The 25,009-nt window shown below is 45.3% G+C and overlaps 1 protein-coding gene across 8 annotated transcripts in view; it reads right to left on the reverse strand.

Moving 5' to 3' along the window:
• zdhhc21 (zinc finger DHHC-type palmitoyltransferase 21) overlaps positions 1–25,009 on the reverse strand; it is a 252,814-nt gene that overhangs the window by 198,439 nt on the left and 29,366 nt on the right. For 6 of the 8 annotated variants that reach the window (XR_009445568.1, XM_048528123.2, XM_048528121.2 and 3 more), the window contains exon 3: positions 18,995–19,093. The exons of 1 other annotated variant lie outside the window; for it this stretch is intronic. Coding sequence is in view for 6 of the 7 variants with exons in the window: in XM_048528123.2 (XP_048384080.1) it covers positions 18,995–19,093 (99 nt within the window). In the remaining variant the exon portion in view is untranslated. Of the gene's footprint in view, positions 1–18,994; positions 19,094–22,634; positions 23,118–25,009 lie in introns of those variants that run through there. One more of the 8 variants, XM_059644591.1, reaches the window with a different exon arrangement.

The following is a 25,009-nucleotide window of genomic DNA, read 5'->3' on the forward strand; positions in this document are numbered from 1 at the left end:
GTATAATTGTTCTATGTAATGATTACTTCAACATCTATTGTGTCTATCATACTCAGTACAGATATCATTTGTGGGCAATATGAAAAACAAAAAAAAAGACATTAAAGTCCTCTTTCCACAATAAAATGTCCGACCACCACCACTTTCGTACACGTATTTACATGTGGCATGGTATTAACATGACAGGGAACTTTTTAACCCTCAAGAGCAGCTGAGATGTGGGCATGTGAAACATAAGGATTCAGCTGGTTTGACAGGGTGGATGCTGAGTGGATATTTCCCCTTAAATGGTAAACTGGAACTAAGGAGCACAGTTTCAATGAGGGAGTTCTGATTTAAGATAGAGATGAAGAGATTTCTTCCCTTACATGGTCATAACTGTGGAATTCGCTTCTCCAACAAATGGTGGAAGTTGGTTGAAGCAGATTTTTAATTGACAAAGGAGTTCAGGGCTACAACAGAGGTGTAGGTAGGAAAATGGAGGTGAAGCCACCATCCAATTGAATGGCAAATCGAGTGGACAAATGGCCTACTCACACTTCTTTATTTCATATTCTCAAGTTAAAAAAAAACTTTAAAATACTCAAAAACAATTTCAATCTACCTCAAACAGGTCAACTTTAGTTTTAACCAGGGATTATCAGATGCATAGGCAACTAACCTACGCTTCAAAAGCAGGTCAACCACTGATATTTTTTAAACTGATCTTCAGACCATCTTTTTAATTAGGTTTTATTTATCAATAAGGCAACATGATTTTCAAGCTTAATGAAATCCAGCAGGTAGAAAGAACTGAATAGGGTCCAGTTGCATAACCTTTTAAATCAGGAGCAGCAAAGTTCCAACTGGATCCAACTGCCCATCAAATGACTCCTACACCCATTCCCAGATCTTTCCAATTCATCTTCCCAAGTTTCAGGAAAGGTCCCCAACCAAGACTAGGTACCAGCTATTATAATTAGAGAGCATGCTGGAGAAACTCAGGAGGTCTGGCATAACCTGCACAGAGAGAAATAGGGATAACATTCTGAATCCAGTATGACTCTTCTTCAGAACTGAAAGATTTTGAAAAATGTTTTTTTCTATACTTTTACAGAGACAGGGGAGCAAGAGGGAAGATTGTGTCGAGGGCCAGTGCAAACAACAAAAGGTGTTGTTAATGGTGGTGAAGAAGAAAAAGAGATGTAAAATAGGCACAAATTAAGAAGCAAAAGGAAGAGGATGGGTGCTCTTTAAGAGCAAAGTAAACAAGACACAAACAAAGAAAGAGAGAATGCAAGAAAAATGGAGAACAGACATAAGATTAGATTAGATTACCTGCAGTGCGGAAACAGGCCCTTCGGCCCAACAAGTCCACACCACCCCTTGAAGCATTCCACCCAGACCCATTCCCCTATAACCCACACACCCCTGAACACTACGGGCAATTTAGCATGGCCAATCCACCTAGCCTGCACATCTTTGGACTGTGGGAGGAAACCGGAGCACCCGGACGAAACCCACGCAGACACGGGGAGAATGTGCAAACTCCACACAGACAGACACCCGAGGCCGGAATTGAACCTGGGTCCCTGGTGCTGTGAGGCTGCAGTGCTAACCACTGAGCTACCGTGGCCCCCCTGTTAAATTCTCATTTGAATTCAGAAGCTGAGGCTATAAAGTGCAAAAGCAGAAAATTAGACATTGTTCTTTGATCAGCAGACCCAGGATGGAACTGTTGGCATGACAGCAAAGCATTTTCATGAAATGACAAACAGCTGTGAGATTGAACATTTCTATGAAGAGCTGTTCTGCAAAATGTCAACCAGTCTGCGTTTGGTCTGTCCAATGTAAAGGAGATTACACTGGGAGCATTCAAATCTTTCCTATAAAAGGTGGTGCCGAGAAATGTGTACAATCCTATAGCTGAGGTCTAACCAGTGGCTTGTTCAAGTCCAATATCACCATCTTACTTTTCTACTCTATGCCAGTATTGTTAAAGCCAAAGACACACTATGCTTCACTAACTGCTTTCTCCACCCGCTTTGACAGTTATGTACCCATGACCCTCTGCAGTTGTATCCCATGCAGAATATAGCCCATTATTATCTGTTTATGCTCTTCATACATGCAATGCACCTATCTGCCCATTCCACCAACTTGTCAATCTCCTTTTGAAGTTCTACACTGTGTTCCACACGGTTTACAATTCTTCCAGTTTTCATATTTGCAAACTTTAAAACTGTCCTCTAAATTAATACATAGCAGGAAAAATGTCAAAAAGAAAAATGAGGCATATGTATGATTTAGGAAATGGGAGTCATACGGAATCCTCAAAGAATACAATATAGGAAGGAGAACTCACAAAAAGACTCATGGGGCTAAAGGGACCATGAAATGTCTTCGGCAAACAGGATCAAGGAAGACCCCGAACTGTTTTATACAAATACAAGAACATAGAACATAGAACATAGAACATAGAACAGTACAGCACAGAACAGGCCCTTCAGCCCACAATGTTGTGCCGACAAGAGGGTAGCAAGGAGAGGGCAGTGTACACAAGGACAAAAGATGGTATTTATGCGTGAAGCTAGAGGAAGGAGGGGAGGGCCTTAAACACTTTGTATTGGTATGCAAAAAGGAGAAGGACATGGTGCATAGTGAGTCAAGAAGGATATGTTGACATTTGAGGGAATGTCAAAATAAAAGAGGAGTTGGGTATTTTGAAGAGATTGAAGGTAGTCAAGACCGCAGGATGGAATCTATCCTATAATGCTGAGGGAAGCAGGTAAGGAAAGAAATTTTGTTTTTGTCTCCAGTATAAAAATTTCCCTCGTGCAGCAGAAGCCCTCTTGTTTTTCAGCGGAAGAAGCGCGAGCCAGAGTGTCGACAGGAAGGTATGTTTTTTTCTCCTCTCCAGTATATATATTTGGGCAGTGATAATGGGAACTGCAGATGCTGTAGAATCCAAGATAACAAAGTGTGGAGCTGGATGAACACAGCAAGCCAAACAGCATCTCAGGAGCACAAAAGCTGACGTTTCAGGCCTAGACCCTTCGTCAGAGACAGGGATGGGGAGAGGGAACTGGAATAAATAGGGAGAGAGGGGGAGGCAGACCGAAGATGGAGAGAAAAGAAGATAGGTAGAGAAGACGGTATAGGGTGAGTAGGTAGGGAGGGGATAGGTCAGTCCAGGGAAGGCGGACAGGTCATGGAGGTGGGGTGAGGTGGTAGGTAGGAGATGGAGGTACAGCTTGAGGTGGGAGGAAGGGATGGGTGAGAGGAAGAACAGGTTAGGGAAGCGGAGACAGGCTGGGCTGGCTTTGGGATGCAGTGGGGGAAGGGGAGATTTTGAAGCTTGTGAAGTCCACATTGATACCATTGGGCTGCAGGGTTCCCAAGCAGAATATGAGTTGCTGTTTTTGCTATCTTCGGGTGGCATCATTGTGGCACTGCAGGAGGCCCATGATGAACATGTCGTCTGAGGAATGGGAGGGGGGGGGGTTAAAATCGTTCGCGACTGGGAGGCGCAGTTGTTTGTTGCGAACCAAGCGGAGGTGTTCTGCAAAGCAGTCCCCAAGCCTCCACTTGGTTTCCCTAATGTAGAGGCAGCCACACCACGTACAATGGATACAACATACCACATTGGCAGATGTGCAGGTGAACATCTGCTTGATATGGAAAATCATCTTGGGGCCTGGGATAGCGGTGAGGGAGCAAGTGTAGCACTTCCTGCGGTTGCAGGGGAAGGTGCCGGGTGTGATGGGGTTGGAGGGGAGTGTGGAGCGGACAAGGGAGTTGCGGAGAGAGTGGTCTCTCCGGAAGGCAGACCAGGGTGGGGATGGAAAAATGGTTTGGGTGGTGGGGTCAGATTGTAGATGGCGGAAGTGTAGGCAGGATGAGGCATTCCAGTCCTGCACATTCCAGATGCCCACGTTCTTCCAAGACCGCAACTTCCCCACTCCCCACCCACCCCCCACCACCCCCCCCCCCCCCCCCCCCCCACCGTGGTCAAGAACGCCTTTGACCGCGTCTCCCGCATTTCCCACAACACCTCCCACACACCCCGCCACAACTGCCCCCAGAGGATCCCTCTCGTTCTCACATACCACCCCACCAACCTCCGGATAAAATGCATCATCCTTTGACACCTCCGCCATCTACAATCAGGACTGAAAGCAATGTAAAAACCAATTTCCAAAAGGAGGCAGCAATTTATACAGCATAAGGAAAAGTGCTGATTGATTGGACTATGATTTGAAACAAGATGGAGAAAGGACTATTAACTATCGCTCTTTACTAACTTCCAATGCAGGCAAACTGACTCTTATTGGTATTACCATGGGGAGAAAGCAGGTGTGAACTTACCAAAAGGGGTGCTTGATCTGATACAGCAATGCTTACAATATCACTCAAAACAAGAAACTGGACAGAAATATTGCAGTAATGATGAATCCAAGGTGTTTATTTCAACTAACTATTATGCACAAACATTACATTAGCACAGACACTTCACTATCTGAAGAATGTCAGGCTATTAGGTTACAACAGAGGAGTTAATTAACATCATAAGATCATTAGACCATTAAAATTGGGCACAGGAGTAGATTGTGCAGATCTTCTAACCTGCTCCCAATATTCAACAGATTCATGGCTGATCTTTCTAGAATCCCTAGAGTGTGGGAACAGTCCTTCGGCCCAACAAGTCCACATCAACCCTCAGAGCATCCCACCTAGACCCATGGTCCTATAATCCACCTAATATACACATCCCTGAACACTATGGGCAACTTAGCTCGGCCAATCCACCTAACCTGCACATCTTTAGACAGTGGGAGGAAGCCAGGGCACCCAGAGGAAACCCACGCAGTCACAGGGAGAATGAGTAAACTCCACACAGACAGTCGTTCAACGGTGGAATCGAACCCAGGTCCCTGGCACTGTGAGGCAGCAGTGCTAACCACTGAGCCACCATGCTACCCCAGGAGATCAGGGCTTGTCCAGAAGTTGAACCTGGGATCTCTTGCATGTCAGCAACATACCACACCCTACAAAATTCTTCACATCCCCTTTCCTGCCCTTTCCCCGTAACCCTTGATATCCCTACTGATCAAGAACCTATTTATCATAGCCTTAAATATGCAAAGAACACTTCCCTGACAACTCTCTCTGGCAACAGTTCCAAAGGCTCACAACAAATTTGCATTCCCTCCTTGTCTATCTTAAAACGGTCGCCCTTTTATTCTGAGGCTATGCCCTCTGGATCCAGGCTCTCACATAGAACATAGAACATAGAACATAGAACAGTACAGCACAGAACAGGCCCTTCAGCCCACAATGTTGTGCCGACCATTGATCCTCATGTATGCACCCTCAAATTTCTGTGACCATATACATGTCCAGCAGTCTCTTAAATGACCCCAATGACCTTGCTTCCACAACTGCTGCTGGCAACGCATTCCATGCTCTCACAACTCTCTGCGTAAAGAACCTGCCTCTGACATCCCCTCTATACTTTCCACCGACCAGCTTAAAACTATGACCCCTCGTGCTAGCCATTTCTGCCCTGGGAAATAGTCTCTGGCTATCAACTCTATCTATGCCTCTCATTATCTTGTATACCTCAATTAGGTCCCCTCTCCTCCTCCTTTTCTCCAATGAAAAAAGTCCAAGCTCAGTCAACCTCTCTTCATAAGATAAGCCCTCCAGTCCAGGCAGCATCCTGGTAAACCTCCTCTGAACCCTCCCCAAAGCATCCACATCTTTCCTATAATACGGCGACCAGAACTGGACGCAGTATTCCAAGTGCTGTCTAACCAAAGTTTTATAGAGCTGCAACAAGATCTCACGACTCTTAAACTCAATCCCCCTGTTAATGAAAGCCAAACCACCATATGCTTTCTTAACAACCCTGTCCACTTGGGTGGCCATTTTAAGGGATCTATGTATCTGCACACCAAGATCCCTCTGTTCCTCCACGCTGCCAAGAATCCTATCCTTAATCCTGTACTCAGCTTTCAAATTCGACCATCCAAAATGCATCACCTCGCATTTATCCAGGTTGAACTCCATCTGCCACCTCTCAGCCCATCTCTGCATCCTGTCAATGTCCCGCTGCAGCCTACAACAGCCCTCTACACTGTCAACGACACCTCCGACCTTTGTGTCGTCTGCAAACTTGCTGACCCATCCTTCGATTCCCTCGTCCAAGTCATTAATAAAAATTACAAACAGTAGAGGCCCAAGGACAGAGCCCTGTGGAACTCCACTCACCACTGACTTCCAGGCAGAATATTTTCCTTCTACTACCACTCGCTGTCTTCTGTTGGCCAGCCAATTGAGGGAAACTTTTTTTTCAGCATTTACCCTGACAAGCCCTTGAAGAAACCCATATGTTTTAATGAAACAACCTCTCATTCTGTTAAACTCCAATGAATAAAGTCTAAACCTGTTTAATCTTTGTTCATAAGACAATCCCTCTAAAATGGGAATCATCCTAGCGACTCTTTTCTGAATTGCCTCCAATGAATTTTTCTTATTCATTCACGGGATGAGGCTGTCACTGGCCAGGCAGCATTTGTTGCCCATCCCTAATTGTCAGAGGGCAGTTAAGAGTCAATCATATTTGTTGTGGATCTGGAGTCACATGTAGGCCAGACCAGGTAAGGATGGCAGTTTCCTTCCCGAAAGAACATTAGTGAACTAAATGGGTTTTTCCTGACAATCAACAATGGGTTCCTGGTCATCGTTACAGTCTTAATTCCAGCTATTTACTGAATTCAAATTCCACCATCTGCCATGGCAGGATTTGAACCCAGGTTCCCAGAACATTACCTGGGTCCCTGGATTAACAGTCTAGCCATAATACCTCTAGGCCATTAACTGCCCAATCTTAACTAACTTTCAATGTAGGCAAACTAACTTATATTGGTACTTCCATGGAGAGGATAAGGAGGCCAAAACTGCTCACAATACTCCAGACGTGGTCTGCACCTGCACCTTTTAAACAGTTCAATAAGACTTCCTTCTTAAGATTTCCCTCATGATCACATACTGTAATCCCTCTTCGATGTGCATTATTCTCCCAACTCGCCAGTTTAGATTTGTTTGTTATTTCCTCAGCAATTTTTCTCCACATGGATATTAAAGTTTTTCAAGATTTAGCCCATTTTTAGCGCTTTCATTTTGTTGCTTATTTCAATATACTACACCAGCCTGCCTCCCTAACCGGTTCTTCCTCTCACCCATCCCTTCCTCCCACCCCAAGCCGCACCCCCAGCTACCTACTAACCTCATCCCACCTCCTTGACCTGTCCGTCTTCCCTGGACTGACCTATCCCCTCCCTACCTCCCCACTTACACCCTCTCCACCTATCTTCTTTACTCTCCATCTTCGGTCCGCCTCCCCCTCTCTCCCTATTTATTCCAGTTCCCTCCCCCCATCCCCCTCTCTGATGAAGGGTCTCGGCCCGAAACGTCAGCTTTTGTGCTCCTGAGATGCTGCTTGGCCTGCTGTGTTCATCCAGCCTCACATTTTATTATCTTGGAATCTCCAGCATCTGCAGTTCCCATTATCCCTCTCTACTACACCAGTGTCCTTGGTCTCAACACCCACTTCAGGGTCCTGACCTTCACATGGGGGATTTCCCCTCTTAACAACCAGTCTAAGGCAGGGTGTTTGAGACAGACACTGTACTTATCCTATACTTATAGCCGAATACTTATTCTGCTTTGCCAGTCTTATACTAACCCCTCCAGACTTAATTTTCTTTACCTGCGAACCTCCAGAAATTTTACTTTTCCTGCCACCAGGAGACTCAAACCTCCCAGTCTTTTAAATGCAACTTCTTGCTTAGGGCTGCAAGGCACAGATAGGAACACCAATCATCCAAATCTGAATTTTTGTTGTCTCCTGCACCCAAACCAAAGCCAACCACTGAATTACACAACTCCTTTTGTTTGTCAGTCACCGGTGACTTTTCTTTTTGTTTCTGTTGACATTTGACTCGAGCACATTTGTTTTTGAGGACCTCAATTAATTTTATGGTACCATTATCAGTCAGTTCAATTCCCAATTTGGTGGCAGACTCCTGCCATGAATCTAATACCGATTGTTTGCGGCTTTCATCACAAAATTGTCGCCACAGTCCAATCAATTCTTTCATTTTTGAGCCCATGTTTCGTCACCAAATTAATTGCTGGGCTGATTTAACCAATTGATTATTTTTGGGGCCACCTAATGGCCACTGTTCATCACCTAATTTCTTATTTTAGGCGCCAGAAAGTTCACGCAGGCTTTCAGATTTATCCCGATACTTTCCACATAGTTCTTCACAAGAAGACGGATCTTCCATCTTATCTATATTATTACCCATCTTAAACAACCTCCCTTTTTAACCTCGACCCAAAGCTTTCACGAATCAACAGTCTGTCAAACAGCAAACTATCAACTTCCACAACCCTTCACAACATTCTAAAACCTTAACGGCTTCGTTATAACATATCACGATACTCCTTAGAGTCATCTTCCACAGACTAATTTGGAAATCACTTCAAACAATGCCAGTCTGACCAGATTTAAGTCCTTGATTCATTTAAATTCTTTAATACTCAGGTCCCTGACCTGTCTATTTTATCTCTCACTCCCCAATATTAAGTTAGAGTCCCCGACCTCTAAATGGAGACCTCGACTCCCTTTTTTCTCTACAACTGTCTGTCTCGGATCCCCAATCCAGCTTTTAAACGGAGTCCTCAACTCCCTTTTCTCTGTACAATGTTTTGTCTCGGATCCCCAATCTGACTTTTAAATGGAGTCCACAACTCCCTATTATGTCACTTCAATAACCAGATCGATGCTTTTTCAGGCTGGACTTAAACTATAGGCAGCGACGGGTCGAGCCCACCACTACCTGAATGAGAGGAAAACCAGATGGAGAACATACTCACGTCTGCCGGCCGATTCCTCTACACTCAATAGTGGAGGGCTCAAGGCTCTTACACCGCTGTCCACAATCTGTCTGTACAGAATCCGAGTCACAGCACCAGATGTAAACTCAATCCCCGGTGGGGTCTCTCAATTCCGTGATCAGTCAATGAACACTCGCAGTCAGTCAGGGTGTTTAAGACTTAACTCTATATTTCATCATACAGCCAGGTACAGATCATCCGGAAAACACAGAAGTGGAGCACTTCCGTATTCCTCAGAGGAGCTGCACACCATAGGTTAATACAAAGACATTTTTATACTTTTCTTAAAGCAGGGTACATGGCATGATCACATAGTATATTCAAACAATTACCAATCAATACATGATATTGCTTCATTAACAGTTACATAATCCAATAGTATTAACTGGTCAACAACTTATGTCACAATGCTTAGGTTACTTTTTGTCTCGCCATACAGCTCCATAACTTTGCTCCCAAAGGTCAGCTAGAATGGTTAATACTGTATTATCTTATCATTAGTGATTTATTTATGCAGCTCCAGCAGAACTCAGAGTTCCCAGGCTAAAAGGGCAGCTCTAGCAGAATTTACAGTTCCCAGGATAGAAGCCATTTTGTTGCTAACTTGCACCAGCAGCCATCTTGTGCCTGTATCCAAATCTCAGATTCTCAGCACCACCAAGTCCCTTTATGTTGCAGTTTTTCCTCTACTTAAATAGTATACTTCTCTTTTGTTCTCCCTTATAAAGCAGCCTCAAAATTTCCCCGATTGTATTTCGTTTGCTGCTTTTTTGCCCATTGACTTAACCAATGAAATTCTCTCTATAAACGGTCAGCATCCGTCTTTCAACTTGCCTTTCCACCTATTCTGTAATCTGCAAATATACACACACACACACACACACACACACACACACACACACACACACACACACACACACACACACACACACACACACACACACACAGAGAGAGAGAGTAAACATTAATGGTCCCAGTACTGTTCCTTTTTGTGTACTTTCAATTGATTGAGGTGCAGTGTAGTATGAGGTCTTTGTATCTTCAATCAATGTCCCCGCTAAGTAACTTTTCTGCATCATGGACCTCTGAAGCCTATATGCATCAACATCTTCTGGAAATGAAAGCCAATGTCTTGGCATACCTATCAGCGTGCCCAAAACCTCCTGTGGCAGCATGACCACGTGACTCCACAACTTAGAGGGAACACTATCCCCAGGTCATATTTTCTGACTATTTTCATATCAACATTCATAGCATAGGTTGAAGAGGGTACCATTGGACATTTGGATGCCTTACCAACATTCTGCTTTTGGCTTCAAAAATATTTTACTTTATTTATCAACATGTAAACAACATGAATGTTTTAATATCTACGTGATAAATTTTCTCAACTGACAATCAAAGCAGACTACTGTAGAAATTTGACCCTACTTAAAAATTTCTATTCTTTTTTGTTGCCTTTTTAATTTTATACTGTTGTTATGGCAAGTTGAATATTTTGCACTTAATCAGTATGGGGAAATTCTGTTGTTTTAGTTGGTTGTAACATGCTACAAGCACATCATCAGATTCTGAAGCATCATAAACCCAAAGTGAATCGCAAATTAGCTTCATCAGAGATTGTGACTTGTCTTTAACAAGTTCATTATAGCTGTATGGTATCAGTGAAATTATGAAACAGAATTCATGTAAAAGGCATTTGAAATTTCATACTCTCGGTGATTGAAGCTGTGGTAAATAATTGGGAGAAAGTCAAATCATTATACAACTCAAAAAAGGAAATTATATAATTTTACTGAACTGTTAAGAAAAGTTTACTGAAGTTATATCAGAAAAGTCTATGTACCACAAAATTGTCTACTCAAAGTCAATTAACATCTACTGACAGTTACGGTATCATTTTCAAACTTCTGAATTGAATAAAAACACTATCACCCTGAGTTTTCTGTCCATTTTTCAGATCAGCTGGACTGATCTTGCCTAGTTCCACTCTTAATTGTCCTGACTGCAGCAACTGCATCCCCAACTAATGGCCTCCCTTCCTGTCACTGGACAGTTACTTCTGCAAAACCCAAAGATCCAGCCCTGATCGCCTTGCGCAGTGTATAATGCCTGGAGGTGAAATCGTCACAAAACATGAGGCTAACTCTCACTTCCAGGCAGATAACAGTGAACACTTTTCTCTTCTTCATCATTTCTCTAGCCCACTCACAGTCTGAGAGAAATAGAAAAGCAGACACGTGACAAATTTCAGAGAAGTGTAAAACTAAAAGGGAAGCGTAAAACTTCCACAACTTAACTGGGCTCACCATAGTGTGAAATGTTTAGGAAGAGTGGAATTCTTGAAATGCATCCAGGAGACTTTTTAAGCAATACATGGAAGGCACCACAAGAGAGATGTCCCTTGATTTAATTCTAGTTCATGAAGTCATGCAAGAGATCGCAGTGTCAGTGGAGGAGTATTTTACAGACAGTAAAATCTGTTAGTTTCAAGAATGTTATGGAAAAGGGCAAAGATGAGCCTGAAATCAAAGTTCTAAACTAGAGAAAGGCCAGTTTTAAGGAGATCAGGTATGATTTGGTCAGAGTGTACCAGGAACTGATACTTCTAAGTAAATCTGTGTCAGAGCAGTGGATCACATTCAAGAAGGAAATAGGAAGAATACAAAGTCATGAAAGAATAATGGCAGGTAAAATAATAGAAAGTCCTACGTTAATTTACAAGTACCTCAAGGATAAAAGGATATCTAGGGAAAGGGTAGGGCCCATAAAAGACAACTGCTAATTTGTATATGGAGCCACAAGTTGATATTCCAAAAGAATACTTTGCCTTGGCAATCACTAGTGAGAGAGATGATATGGGTTAAGGAATCAGGGAGGAAGACTGCGATATACTTAAAGAAGTAGCATATACAGAGGAGGTTTTGAGTGATCTAGCAGGTTTAAAAGTAAATAAATCTCCAGGGCAGAATAAAATGCATCCCATTCTTGAGTGAGGAAAGAGAAAGAAGTAATAGGAGCACTGGCAATAATTCTCAATTCCTCCATGGCTACAAAATAAGTTTCAGATGACTGGAAGACAGCAGTTGTTGTGTGTCATTATTTAATAAGGGAGCAAGAGATAAATCAGAAAACTACAGGAAGTCAGACTAACCTCAGAGATGAGGAAACTATAGGAAGAAATCCTGAGGGACAAAATTAATTTGCAATTGGAGAGGCACATGAAACACATGATATGGGAGACTGGAATGTATCTCCCTCTAGTTCTTTTCCTCGATCTCTCTCCCCCCTGACCTTCATCAACCCCATTCACTATTGCCTCTACTGCTCAGTCATGCCAGGCATTTCCAATTTTTGGCCGTCACACTGGTCTTTGGCAGCTCATCCTTCTATGTTTAATGGGATGGTTTGGGAGCCAAATCAAGGTGAGCCACTTGTTTCAGCCTCCCCTAACTTTATTGGCTGAAACACAGAATTTAACAGCAAGGAGGTTATGATGTATTAAAAGTTGGTTAGACTACTGCTAGAGTATCATATGTAGTCCTAAAATTCACAATATAGGAGGGATGTGATTGCACTGGTGAGGATGCAGAGATTTCCAGTTATAGAGATTTGATAGGCTAGGGTTAACTTTATTGAAGCATGGGAGTCTGAGGGGGATATGGTTGAGATGTAAAAAATAGTGAGGGCACACATAGGGTAGATGGGAAGAAATTTTCCCTTGATGGTAGTATCTACGACTGGCGGCATAGATTTAAGGTCAAGCCAGAAGGTTTAGATGAGATGGAAGGCAGCAATTGTAGCGTGTCATTATTTAAGAAGGGAGCAAAAAATAAACCAAAAAAAATCATAGAATCATCGAATCCCTACAATATGGAAACAGGCCCACACTGAAACTCAGAGCATCCCATCCAGGCCCATCCCCCTATAATCCTCCTAACCTACACCCCCCTGCACACCATGAGCAATTTAGCATGGCTAATCCATCTAGCCTGCACATCTTTGGACTGCGGGAGGAAACCAGAGCACCCACAGGAAACCCACACAGACACAGGGAGAACGTGCAAACTCCACATGGACAGTCGCCCATGGCTGGAACCGAACCTGAGTCCCAGGCACTGTGAGGCAGCAGTGCTAACCACCGTGCCACCCCTAAACTACAGGAAGTCAGCCTAGCCTCAGTGGTGAGGAAACTATTGGAAGAAATCCTGAAGTGCAAATCTGGAACTCACTACCTCTAAGAATGTCAGAGGCATAAACCCATATAACATTGAAGATGATACGCTCTTGCAATGCCAATGCATGCAAGACTATGGGCCTAGTGATCGAAATGGAATTAGAAATGTTAGGTGGTTGCTTTTTGGCTGGTGCAGACTTAATGGGCCAAATAGCCTTTCTCTCCGCTCTAAATCTCGATGACAATGATAATATCATGAGTAGCACTCAGAGATACACTGATCTTGAGACATAACACAGCAGGCTGGACAATTCCACAGTGAAAACAGTATGTTGTGTTAATAAATAATTTTCATTTTCACGTCATCATTTGAAGTTGCCTTCAAACACAAGGATGTTTAATTTCTCCACTTACATTTCTTGTTTTAGGTTCTCCAGCATTCTTTTCCTGTCCATTGTTGCTATATTCCAGATTCCTAATCATTTAGGAGTACCCAGCTTGTATGGAATTGCCCCAGATAATAACCAGGGAGACCATTGCTGCTCTGGCCAAGTGTGTTCGCATTTATTATGTGTCAAGGCTTCCAATCTAAGCTGTTCATTTGTGCTGATGCCATCCTGACCCATTTTCTTGGCTATTTTCTGTCATGGCTCTCCCTTGCCTTCCAGTGTGTTGCTGGTTTAGTAGCCAACAACTTGGCCTGTGTGATAAGACTACATTGACACCAGTAGCAGATCTGACCTATCACATGTATATTCCAAAAATTCTACTGACAGAAATCGCCACAAAAGAATATTCATCAATATTTATGTTAACTCAATATTTAAGTCAATGTAATAAAATGTGAGGCTGGATGAACACAGCAGGCCAAGCAGCATCTCAGGAGCACAAAAGCTGACGTTTCGGGCCTAGACCCTTCATCAGAGAGGGGGATGGGGAGAGGGAACTGGAATAAATAGGGAGAGAGGGGGAGGCGGACCGAAGATGGAGAGTAAAGAAGATAGGTGGAGAGAGTGTAGGTGGGGAGGTAGGGAGGGGATAGGTCAGTCCAGGGAAGACGGACAGGTCAAGGAGGTGGGATGAGGTTAGTAGGTAGATGGGGGTGCGAGGAAGGGATGGGTGAGAGGAAGAACCGGTTAGGGAGGCAGAGACAGGTTGGACTGGTTTTGGGATGCGGTGGGTGGGGGGGAAGAGCTGGGCTGGTTGTGTGGTGCAGTGGGGGGAGGGGATGAACTGGGCTGGTTTAGGGATGCAGTAGGGGAAGGGGAGATTTTGAAACTGGTGAAGTCCACATTGATACCATATGGCTGCAGGGTTCCCAGGCGGAATATGAGTTGCTGTTCCTGCAACCTTCGGGTGGCATCATTGTGGCAGTGCAGGAGGCCCATGATGGACATGTCATCAAGAGAATGGGAGGGGGAGTGGAAATGGTTTGCGACTGGGAGGTGCAGTTGTTTGTTGCGAACTGAGCGGAGGTGTTCTGCAAAGCGGTCCCCAAGCCTCCGCTTGGTTTCCCCAATGTAGAGGAAGCCGCACCGGGTACAGTGGATGCAGTATACCACATTGGCAGATGTGCAGGTGAACCTCTGCTTGATGTGGAATGTCATCTTGGGGCCTGGGATGGGGGTGAGGGAGAAGGTGTGGGGACAAGTGTAGCATTTCCTGCGGTTGCAGGGGAAGGTGCCGGGTGTGGTGGGGTTGGAGGGCAGTGTGGAGCGAACAAGGGAGTCACGGAGAGAGTGGTCTCTCCGGAAAGCAGACAGGGGAGGGGATGGAAAAATGTCTTGGGTGGTGGGGTCGGATTGTAAATGGCGGAAGTGTCGGAGGATAATCTTGGAATCTCCAGCATCTGCAGTTCCCATTATCTCTGATACTATTTAAGTCAATGTGTTATTTTTCCTCAAAACTAATCAAATTCAGACTCCATATTCAGCCATATTTGATGACTGTACCTTGTAAGGATCATTGCCCGAGATCACATATCTGATAAAATGTATCACTCCGAGCATTTCAAAAGTACATTAGTGCAGGCTCTGAGCATATTCAGGCTGATTCACAATTTAGCGCTCCCCAAGCTAAGAAAATTGTGACAAAATTTCTTTGAAGGAAAAGAAAGATCCAGCTGGGAAATAAAAAGAAAATTCAACATTCATGATGTCAATTAAAGCAGATTATTAAACTAGGACAGAGAACAAAAAACAAAACAGGGGGATTGAGTTTAAGAGTCGTGAGATCTTGTTGCTGCTCTATAAAACTTTGGTTAGACCGCACTTGGAATACTGCGTCCAGTTCTGGGCGCCCTATTATAGGAAAGATGTGGATGCTTTGGAGAGGGTTCAGAGGAGGTTTACCAGGATGCTGCCTGGACTGGGGGGCTTATCTTATGAAGAGAGGTTGACTGAGCTCGGTCTCTTTTCATTGGAGAAAAGGAGGAGGAGAGGGGACCTAATTGAGGTATACAAGATAATGAGAGGCATAGATAGAGTTGATAGCCAGAGACTATTTCTCAGGGCAGAAATGGCTAGCACGAGGGGTCATAGTTTTAAGCTGGTTGGTGGAAAGTATAGAGGGGATGTCAGAGGCAGGTTCTTTACGCAGAGAGTTGTGAGAGCATGGAATGCGTTGCCAGCAGCAGTTGTGGAAGCAAGGTCATTGGGGTCATTTAAGAGACTGCTGGACATGTATATGGTCACAGAAATTTGAGGGTGCATACATGAGGATCAATGGTCGGCACAACATTGTGGGCTGAAGGGCCTGTTCTGTGCTGTACTGTTCTATGTTCTATGTTCTAAAATCTATTGGAAATAGAATTCAAAATTGCGAAACCCACAAGAACAAAGAAAATTACAGCACAGGAACACACCCTTCAGCCCTCCAAGCCTGCACCAATCGAGATCCTCTGTCTAACCTGTCATCTACTTTCTAACAGTCTGTGTCCATTTGCTCCCTGCCCATCCATGTACCTGTCCAGATAGATCTTAAAAGACGCTAATGTGTCTACATCTACCACCTCCGCTGGCAACGCGTTCCAGGCACCCACCACCCTATGTGTAAAGAACTTTCCACGCATATCTCCCTTATACTTTCCTCCTCTCACTTTGAAATCACGACCCCTAGTAATTGAGTCCCCCACTCGGGGAAAAAGCTTCTTGCTATCCACCCTGTCTATACCCCTCATGATTTTGTAGACCTCAATCAGGTCACCCCCTCAATCTCCGTCTTTCTAATGAAAATAATCCTAATCTATTCAACCTCTCTTCATAGCTAGCACCCTCCATACCAGGCAACCACCTGGTGAACCTCCTCTGCACCCTCTCCAAAGCATCCACATCCTTTTGATAATGTGGCGACCAGAACTGTACACAGTACTCCAAATGTGGCCGAACCAAAGTCCTATACAACTGCAACATGACCTGCCAACTCTTGTACTCAATACCCCGTCTGATAAAGGAAAGCATGCTGTATGCCTTCTTGACCACCCTATTGACCTGCGTTGCCACTTTCCAGGAACAATGGACCTGAACACCCAGATCTCTCTGTTCATCAATTTTCCCTAGGACTTTTCCATTTACTGTATAGTTCGCCCTTGAATTAGATCTTCCAAAATACATCACCTCGCATTTGCCCAGATTGAACTCCATCTGCCATTTATCTGCCCAACTCTCTAGTCTATCTATATTCTGCTGTAATCTCTGACAGTCCCCTTCACTATCAGCTACTCCACCAATCTTAGTGTCATCAGCAAACTTGCTGATCAGACCACCTATACCTTCCTCCAGATCATTTTCATATATCACAAACAACAGTGGTCCCAGTACAGATCCCTGTGGAACACCATTAGTCACAGGTACCCAATTTGGGAAACTCTCTTCTACTACTACTCTGTCTCCTGTTGCCCAGCCAGTTTTTTATCCATCTAGCTAGCACACCCTGGACCCCACGTGACTTCACTTTCTTCATCAGCCTGCCATGGGGAACCTTATCAAACGCCTTACTGAAGTCCATGTATAATAGCAGCTACAGCCTTTCCCTCATCAATCAACTTTGTCACATCTTCAAAGAGTTCTATAAGTTGGTAAGACATGACCTTCCCTGCACAAAACCATGTTGCTATCACTGATAGCCCATTTTCTTCCAAATGAGAACAGATCTTATCCCTCAGTATCTTCTCCAGTAGCTTCCCAACCCCTGATGTCAGGCTCACCAGTCAATAATTACCTGGATTATCCTTGCTCCCTTCTTAAACAAGGGGACAACATTAGCAAGTCTCCAGTCCTCCGGGACCTCACCCGTGTCTAAGGATGCTGCAAAGATATCTGTTAAGGCCCCGGCTATTTTCCTCTCTCGCTTCCCTCCATAACCTGGGATAGATCCCATCCGCATAGGGGATTTGTCTACCTTAATGTCTTTTAGGGTACCCAGCATTTCCTCCTTCCTTATGTCAACTTGACCTGGAGTAAGCAAACATCAATCCCTAACATTAACATCTGTCATGTCCCTCTTCTTGGTGAATACTGATGCAAAGTACTCGTTAATAATGTCATTCATTTTCTCTGACTCAGCGCATAACTTTCCTTCTTGGTCCTTAACTGGGCCAATCCTTTCCCTAGTTACCCTCTTGCTTTTTATATATGAAAAAAAGGCTTAGGGATTTTCCTTAACTATGTTTGCCAGCAATATCTCATGTCCTCTCTTGGCCCTCTTAATCCCTCATTTCAGTTTCGCTCTACATTCCCCATATTCTTTCAGAGCTTCATCTGTCTTCAGTCGCCTAGACCTCAAGTATACTTTCTTTTTCCTCTTGGCTCATCTCACAATTTCACCTGTCATCCATAGTTCCCTAATCTTGCCTTTTCTATTCCTCATTTTCACAGGAACATGTCTCTCATGGGCGGCACGGTGACTCAGTGGTTAGCCCTGCAGCCTCACAGCGCCAGGGATCCGGGTTCAATTCCCGCCTCACGTGACTGTCTGTGCGGAGTTTGCACACTCTCCCGGTATCTGCGTGGGTTTCCTCCGGGCACTCCGGTTTCCTCCCACAGTTCAAAGGTGTGCAGGTTAGGTGGACTGGCCATGCTAAATTGCCCGTAGCATTCAGGGGTGTGTGGGTTATAGGGGGATGGGTCTGGGTGGGATGCTTCAAGGGGCAGTGTGGAGTTTTTGGGCCGAAGGGCCTGTTTCCACACTGTAAGGAATCTAATCTTATCTAATCTAATTCCTGCACGCTAATCAACCTCTCTTTAAAAGCAGATCAGACTTTCTTCAGTTCCTCAACACCTCGAGTAGAATATATCTGGAATAAATCTCAGCCAAATCAATTGGGTGGGTTAACTTCTCCATAAAGAAGGTGGATTGTTCTCAGAATGGGAACAAGATGAAAGATTAATAAAGAAAGGGACAGAGTACAACACTCATGTGCTCTTTTTATTATCAGATCACACATCAGATCTGACATTGTCTTTTCAAAAATCATTCACAATTTTTGTTCAAAGTGTACATACTATTTCAATTTACAGCTAAAACACAAAAAAGTTACTTCCGTCTCAGTGCACGTGACCCGTAACTGTACAACATCCAGCACATAATCACATCATAGTGCACTATTTTCATAAAACACCCACGTCAGACTGCTTCACACTACTACTCAAATAACGAAGGAGTAAAACTACAAGATAATGACAATTACTTCAAGCCACCTTTCTGAGATCAGGAGTTGGGGGACAGTGAAGGAAGATGCAAGTAGTATAAGCTACACAAGAATACATTACAGCGAGTTCAAAGCAATGTTTCCACACACATTGCAATACATTGTGCAAAATGTGCACTAGTTGACTGGATAGGATAAAGCAGAAATGGAATTCCATACCCTACCTGAATACGGTATCTCCGGATCTTGTGGTAACTGCCCTGGATCAGCAAAGGATGCTCTCACTAATGAGGTGATGCAGCACAATGACACCATGTAATAAACTAAAAAAGAAGATTACTGGTTTTAAAATTGTTTTGATTATTTTTTGAATTTTTATATGTTAGACATTAATGGCTTGTAAATCACTCATTACATTAACATCTCACTAAAGTATTTCCAGAGGCCAAGTCACCCTTCATGTACACATGGAGAGTCCTTGACACTGATCCACCTCTCTCACAGCCAGGTCTCAGAGTGAACAGGATGTCTGACACTCTTGTTCTTTTTTTTAATTTATTTTTTCATATATATAGTTCTTGATAGTCTCTGAGCTGAAGGTATTCTGAATCCCCTGTTTACATCTATCTTCGTTATCCCCACACAACTGCTGCAGGGACTCAGTGAAAATATTATGTGCAAAAAATTTATTTAATACTCCCGTCACCAGGAAAACACCCACGTGGGCCGGGGAACCAGTGACAAGCAAAAGGAGAAAGCTTGGCAATTAACAGTCAATCATCATTGATTGCTGCATTCTCTGCCTCCACTAGAGTCCACCTGCCATGGTGCACATGCTCTCATGACACTCCTGCTCTTATCTGTTTTCCAGGGTTCCCTGTTTGGGGCTGTTATTCTGATCCAATCAGAGAACTTTGATTTGAATTGGTTTATTGTCACATGTATTTAGTATGAATGTAGGAAAAGTGTTTTAATGTCACCACTTTCCGACACTATCTTAAAACACAGAAAATAAACCAAAACACAGAATATAAAGCCAGAAAAATAAAACAATAAAATTTTATAGTCTTATCTCAATAAAGTCATTTGAACAGCTCCACCTTCTAACTCAGCCCTCGGCTTGGCTCACGGTCCTCCTTCCCAATGCCATAAGTCCCTGCTTCTAACGTGCTACACCACGCTGCCACTGTAAGAAAGAGTCGCTACTCTCTGACACTATCCCACTTCCACCCGCACCACTATGAGTTCACACCAGGCCAACCTTGCCAATGCTGCCACCACTGGCACTGCAGGCGGCTGCACTAGGGCCAACTTGCAACTAGCCTACAAAATTGGAGCAGAGGATTAAGCCTGGTCGTTGCTCATCGGGAGACCTCGGGCTGCAGGGGAGCCACATCCACCTCTTCCTCACATTACTGCTGCCATGACTGGATTAATTCTCCCAATATCAGAACACAGAACACTGCAGCACAGGAATGGGCCATTGGGCCTGTGATGTTGAGCTGAACATGACATCAAATTACCTAATTCCCTTCTCTCTGTCCTTGGTCCATATTCCTCCATTCCTTGAATATTCACCTGCTTATCTGAAAGTCTCTTAAATGGCCCTATCATATCTGCCTCCATGACTGGCAGCACATTCCAGACTCCTAGCACTCTGTAAAAAAAAACATGCCCCTCACATCTCATTTCAACTTACCCCTCTCACCTAAATGCATGCCCCCTAGTTCTAGGCATTTCAACTCTGGAGAAAACATTCCGACCATCAATCCTATCTATGCATCTCAAATTTTATAGACTTCCATCAAGCCTTGTCTCAGCTTCTGCTGTTCCAGAGAAAGTAATCTGAGTTTTTCTAGCCTCTCTTTATATCTCGTATGCTCCAATCCAGGCATTATCCAGGTAAGCCTCTTCGGCACCCTCTTCAAAGCTTCCACATCCTTTGTGTAATGTAGCGGCCAAAATTGAACACAACACTCTAAATGCGGCCTAACCAAAATCTATGGTATTCTATGTCATTCTATCATTTTTTACCTCATACCCTAGCAGGCCCACTTGGCTGACCTCGTTACAATCACGACATTTCTCCCCCTCCGAGTTTGAGGACAGAGGCTTGTTCTTCTTTTTGTAGCTCCTCCTGGGGTGTTTTCGCACCAGGTCAAGTTTCTCCAACTCTGCATCTATTGAGAGTGGTGTATAATGCACAGTAGCTTGCCTCTTGCGCCTGGAGCATCTCTGAAGAAATTCATTCCATTTTTCAGGTGGCAAAGGCATTGAGGTAGCAACATCAGATGTGTCCATCTCAGACTCAGAGTTATCTTTAATACTTGACCAACAGCGAGAGCACACGGGTTCCAGAATAGACCGAAAGGCTGCCAAGGAGCTGGGCAGGTGTTGTACCCACATAATTTGAGAGTTTCAGCTTCCATACCGTCCCGTCTGCACATTCAGGATCATGGTCGGCACAACATTGTGGGCTGAAGGGCCTGTTCTGTGCTGTACTGTTCTATGATCCTGACTTCAGTAAGGCATTTGATAAAGTTCCCCATGGTAGGCTCATTCAGAAGGTCAGGAGGAATGGGATACAGGGGAACTTAGCTGCTTGGATACAGAATTGGCTGGCCAACAGAAGACAGCGAGTGGTAGTAGAAGGAAAATATTCTGCCTGGAAGTCAGTGGTGAGTGGAGTTCCACAGGGCTCTGTCCTTGGGCCTCTACTGTTTGTAATTTTTATTAATGACTTGGACGAGGGAATTGAAGGATGGGTCAGCAAGTTTGCAGACGACACAAAGGTCGGAGGTGTCGTTGACAGTGTAGAGGGTTGTTGTAGGCTGCAGCGGGACATTGACAGGATGCAGAGATGGGCTGAGAGGTGGCAGATGGAGTTCAACCTGGATAAATGCGAGGTGATGCATTTTGGAAGGTCGAATTTGAAAGCTGAGTACAGGATTAAGGATAGGATTCTTGGCAGCGTGGAGGAACAGAGGGATCTTGGTGTGCAGATACATAGATCCCTTAAAATGGCCACCCAAGTGGACAGGGTTGTTAAGAAAGCATATGGTGTTTTGGCTTTCATTAACAGGGGGATTGAGTTTAAGAGTCATGAGATCTTGTTGCTGCTCTATAAAACTTTGGTTAGATCGCACTTGGAATACTGCGTCCAGTTCTGGTCGCCGTATTATAGGAAAGATGTGGATGCTTTGGAGAGGGTTCAGAGGAGATTTACCAGGATGCTGCCTGGACTGGGGGGCTTATCTTATGAAGAGAGGTTGACTGAGCTCGGTCTCCTTTCATTGGAGAAAAGGAGGAGGAGAGGTGACCTAATTGAGGTATACAAGATAATGAGAGGCATAGATAGAGTTGATAGCCAGAGACTATTTCCCAGGGCAGAAATGGCTAGCACGAGGGGTCATAGTTTTAAGCTGGTCGGTGGAAAGTATAGAGGGGATGTCAGAGGCAGGTTCTTTACGCAGAGAGTTGTGAGAGCATGGAATGCGTTGCCAGCAGCAGTTGTGGAAGCAAGGTCATTGGGGTCATTTAAGAGACTGCTGGACATGTATACGGTCACAGAAATTTGAGGGTGCATACATGAGGATCAATGGTCGGCACAACATTGTGGGCTGAAGGGCCTGTTCTGTGCTGTACTGTTCTATGTTCTATGTTCTATTACACGTGCCCAAACTTCGCATTGACCATGCCTCTTACGAGTTTTGAGAAGATTTGGAGCTCAGGTTGAGGTTCTGGATGTCAGTTTGCTCACTGAGCTGGAAGGTTAGTTTTCAGACGTTTCGTCACTTTTTTTTATTTGAAAAAATATACTTTATTCATAAGATGTACAAAAAAATAAAACATTTATACACCTACCCAGTCATGCAAGCCACTCCAGGTTACCCAGAGGGTACGTACACCAACTAAAGGAAAAAAACAAACAAAGAAGAAAAAAAACACAAAGCAAAGAAAATACCCCAGCAGTCGTCACCCCACACAGTCCCAGTTGGCCCCCTGACCAGTTGGGGAAGGCGCCAGCTGGGCCCAGTTACCAGATAGGGCCCTTTTTTCTATTCTGGACGAGGGGTTTCATACCGTGGTCTTTCCCCACTGCGCCTTGGCGGCAGCTGCCCCAAGCTTTAGCGCGTCCCACAGCACGTAGTCCTGGACCTTGGAGTGTGCCAGTCTGCAACACTCAGTCATGGTCAGTTCTTTCAGCTGGCAGACCAGCAAGTTGCAGGCAGACCAAACAGCGTCTTTCACGGCATTGGTGGTCCTACAGGCGCAGTTGATGTTGGTCTCGGTGTGCGTCCCGGGAAACAGCCCGTAGAGCACGGAGTCCCTCATCACGGAGCTGCTCGGGACGAACCTCAACATATACCACTGCATCCCCCTCCAGATCTCCTGCGCATAGGCACACTCCAGAAGGTGGTGATCGACAGTCTCGCTCTCACCCCCCCCCCCCCCCCCTACCCCGGCAGCCACCTCGAGGGCAGCATGCAGTGGCGCAGAGATTCCGGGCATGCATAAAGGATCTCACTGGCAGAGCCCCTCTCACCGCCAGCCAAGCAATGTCCTTGTGCTTGTTTGAAAGTTCTGGCGATGAGGCATTCTGCCAAACGACTTTGGCAGTCTGCGTGGGGAACCACACGACTGGACCCACCCTCTCCTTTTCCCGAAGGGTCTCGAGGATACTACGTGCTGACCACTGCCTGACAGCCTTGTGGTCAAGGGTGCTTCCTTTCAAAAATTTCTCCAAGAAGGACAGGTGGTACGGAATGGTCCAACTACTTGGAGCGTTCCGCGGCAACGAGGCCAGGCCCATCCTTCGCAACACCAGGGACACGTAGAACCTCAGTAAGTAGAGACACTTGGTATTTGCGTACTGAGGATCTGCACAGCTTGATGCAGCCGCAGACAAAGGTAGCCGTCAGGGCGAGGGTGGCGTTCAGTACGCCCTTTCCCCCATTTTCCAGGTCTTTGTACATGGTGTCCCTGCGGACCCAGACCATCCTCGACCCCCAAATGAAGTGGAAGATGGCCTGGGTGACCGCAGCGGCGCAGCTCCAGGGAATCGGCCAGGCCGGCGCCACATACAACAGTACCGAAAGCTCCTCGCACCTGTCAACCAGGTTCTTGCCCGCAATGGAGGGGGACCGGAGCGTCCACCTGCCCAGCTTCTGCTTCAATTTGGTGATACGCTCCTCCCAAGTCTTAGTGCACGCCCCAGCTCCACCAAACCAAACACCCAGCACTTTCAGATAGTCTGTCCTGACGGTGAAGGGGATGAAGGAGCAGTCGTCCCAGTTCCCAAAGAACATGATCTCGCTCTTACCCCTATTGACTTTGGCACCCGAGGCCAGTTCAAACTGTCCGCAGATGTCCAACAGTCTACTCACCAACCGACGATCGGTGCAGAAAACGGCGACATCGTCCATGTACAGGGAGGTCTTGATCTGAAGGCCTCCATTGCCTGGGATAGTCACGCCCTTCAGGCTCACATCCTTCCTGATGGATGCGGCGAAGGGCTCCACACAGCACACAAACAAGGCAGGAGAGAGCGGGCAGCCCTGCCTGACTCCAGATCTGACGGGAAAATTGTCCAATTCCCACCCGTTGATCAAGACTGCACTAACGATGTTGGTGTAGAGCAGCCGGATCCAATTGCGGATGACCTCCCCGAACCCCAATTCGGAGAGGACGTCCCTCATGTAAGCATGAGAGACCCTGTCGAAGGCCTTCTCCTGGTCCAGGCTGATGAGGCAGGTGTCCACCCGCCTGTCCTGTACATAGGCGATTGTATCCCTGATGAGCGCGAGGCTCTCAGCGATCTTCCTGCCTGGCACAGCACAGATTTGGTCAGGGTGAATCACTGACTCCAGGACAGACCTGCCCCGGTTGGCTATGACCTTGGCCAGGATTTTGTAGTCCACGTTCAATAGTGAAATGGGACGCCAATTCTTAATTTCTTCCCTCTCCCCCTTCCTCTTGTAAATGAGGGTGATGATGCCATTCCTCATGGACTCACACATTTCCCATGCCCGAAGCGCACTATCGTACACCTCCAGCAGGTCCTGGCCGACCAGGTCCCACAGAGCGGAATATAGCTCGACCGGTGAGTGTCGCTCCCGGGAGTCCTATTCCTCTCCAAGGACCTGAGGGCTCTGGTCAGCTCGTCCAGGGATATCGGCTGGTCCAGCCACTCCCTCATGCCGTCGTCTAAGACCTCCGTGATAGATGACAGGAATGAC

Source organism: Stegostoma tigrinum, chromosome 3, assembly GCF_030684315.1.
Source record: "Stegostoma tigrinum isolate sSteTig4 chromosome 3, sSteTig4.hap1, whole genome shotgun sequence".
Classification (NCBI taxonomy): domain Eukaryota; kingdom Metazoa; phylum Chordata; class Chondrichthyes; order Orectolobiformes; family Stegostomatidae; genus Stegostoma; species Stegostoma tigrinum.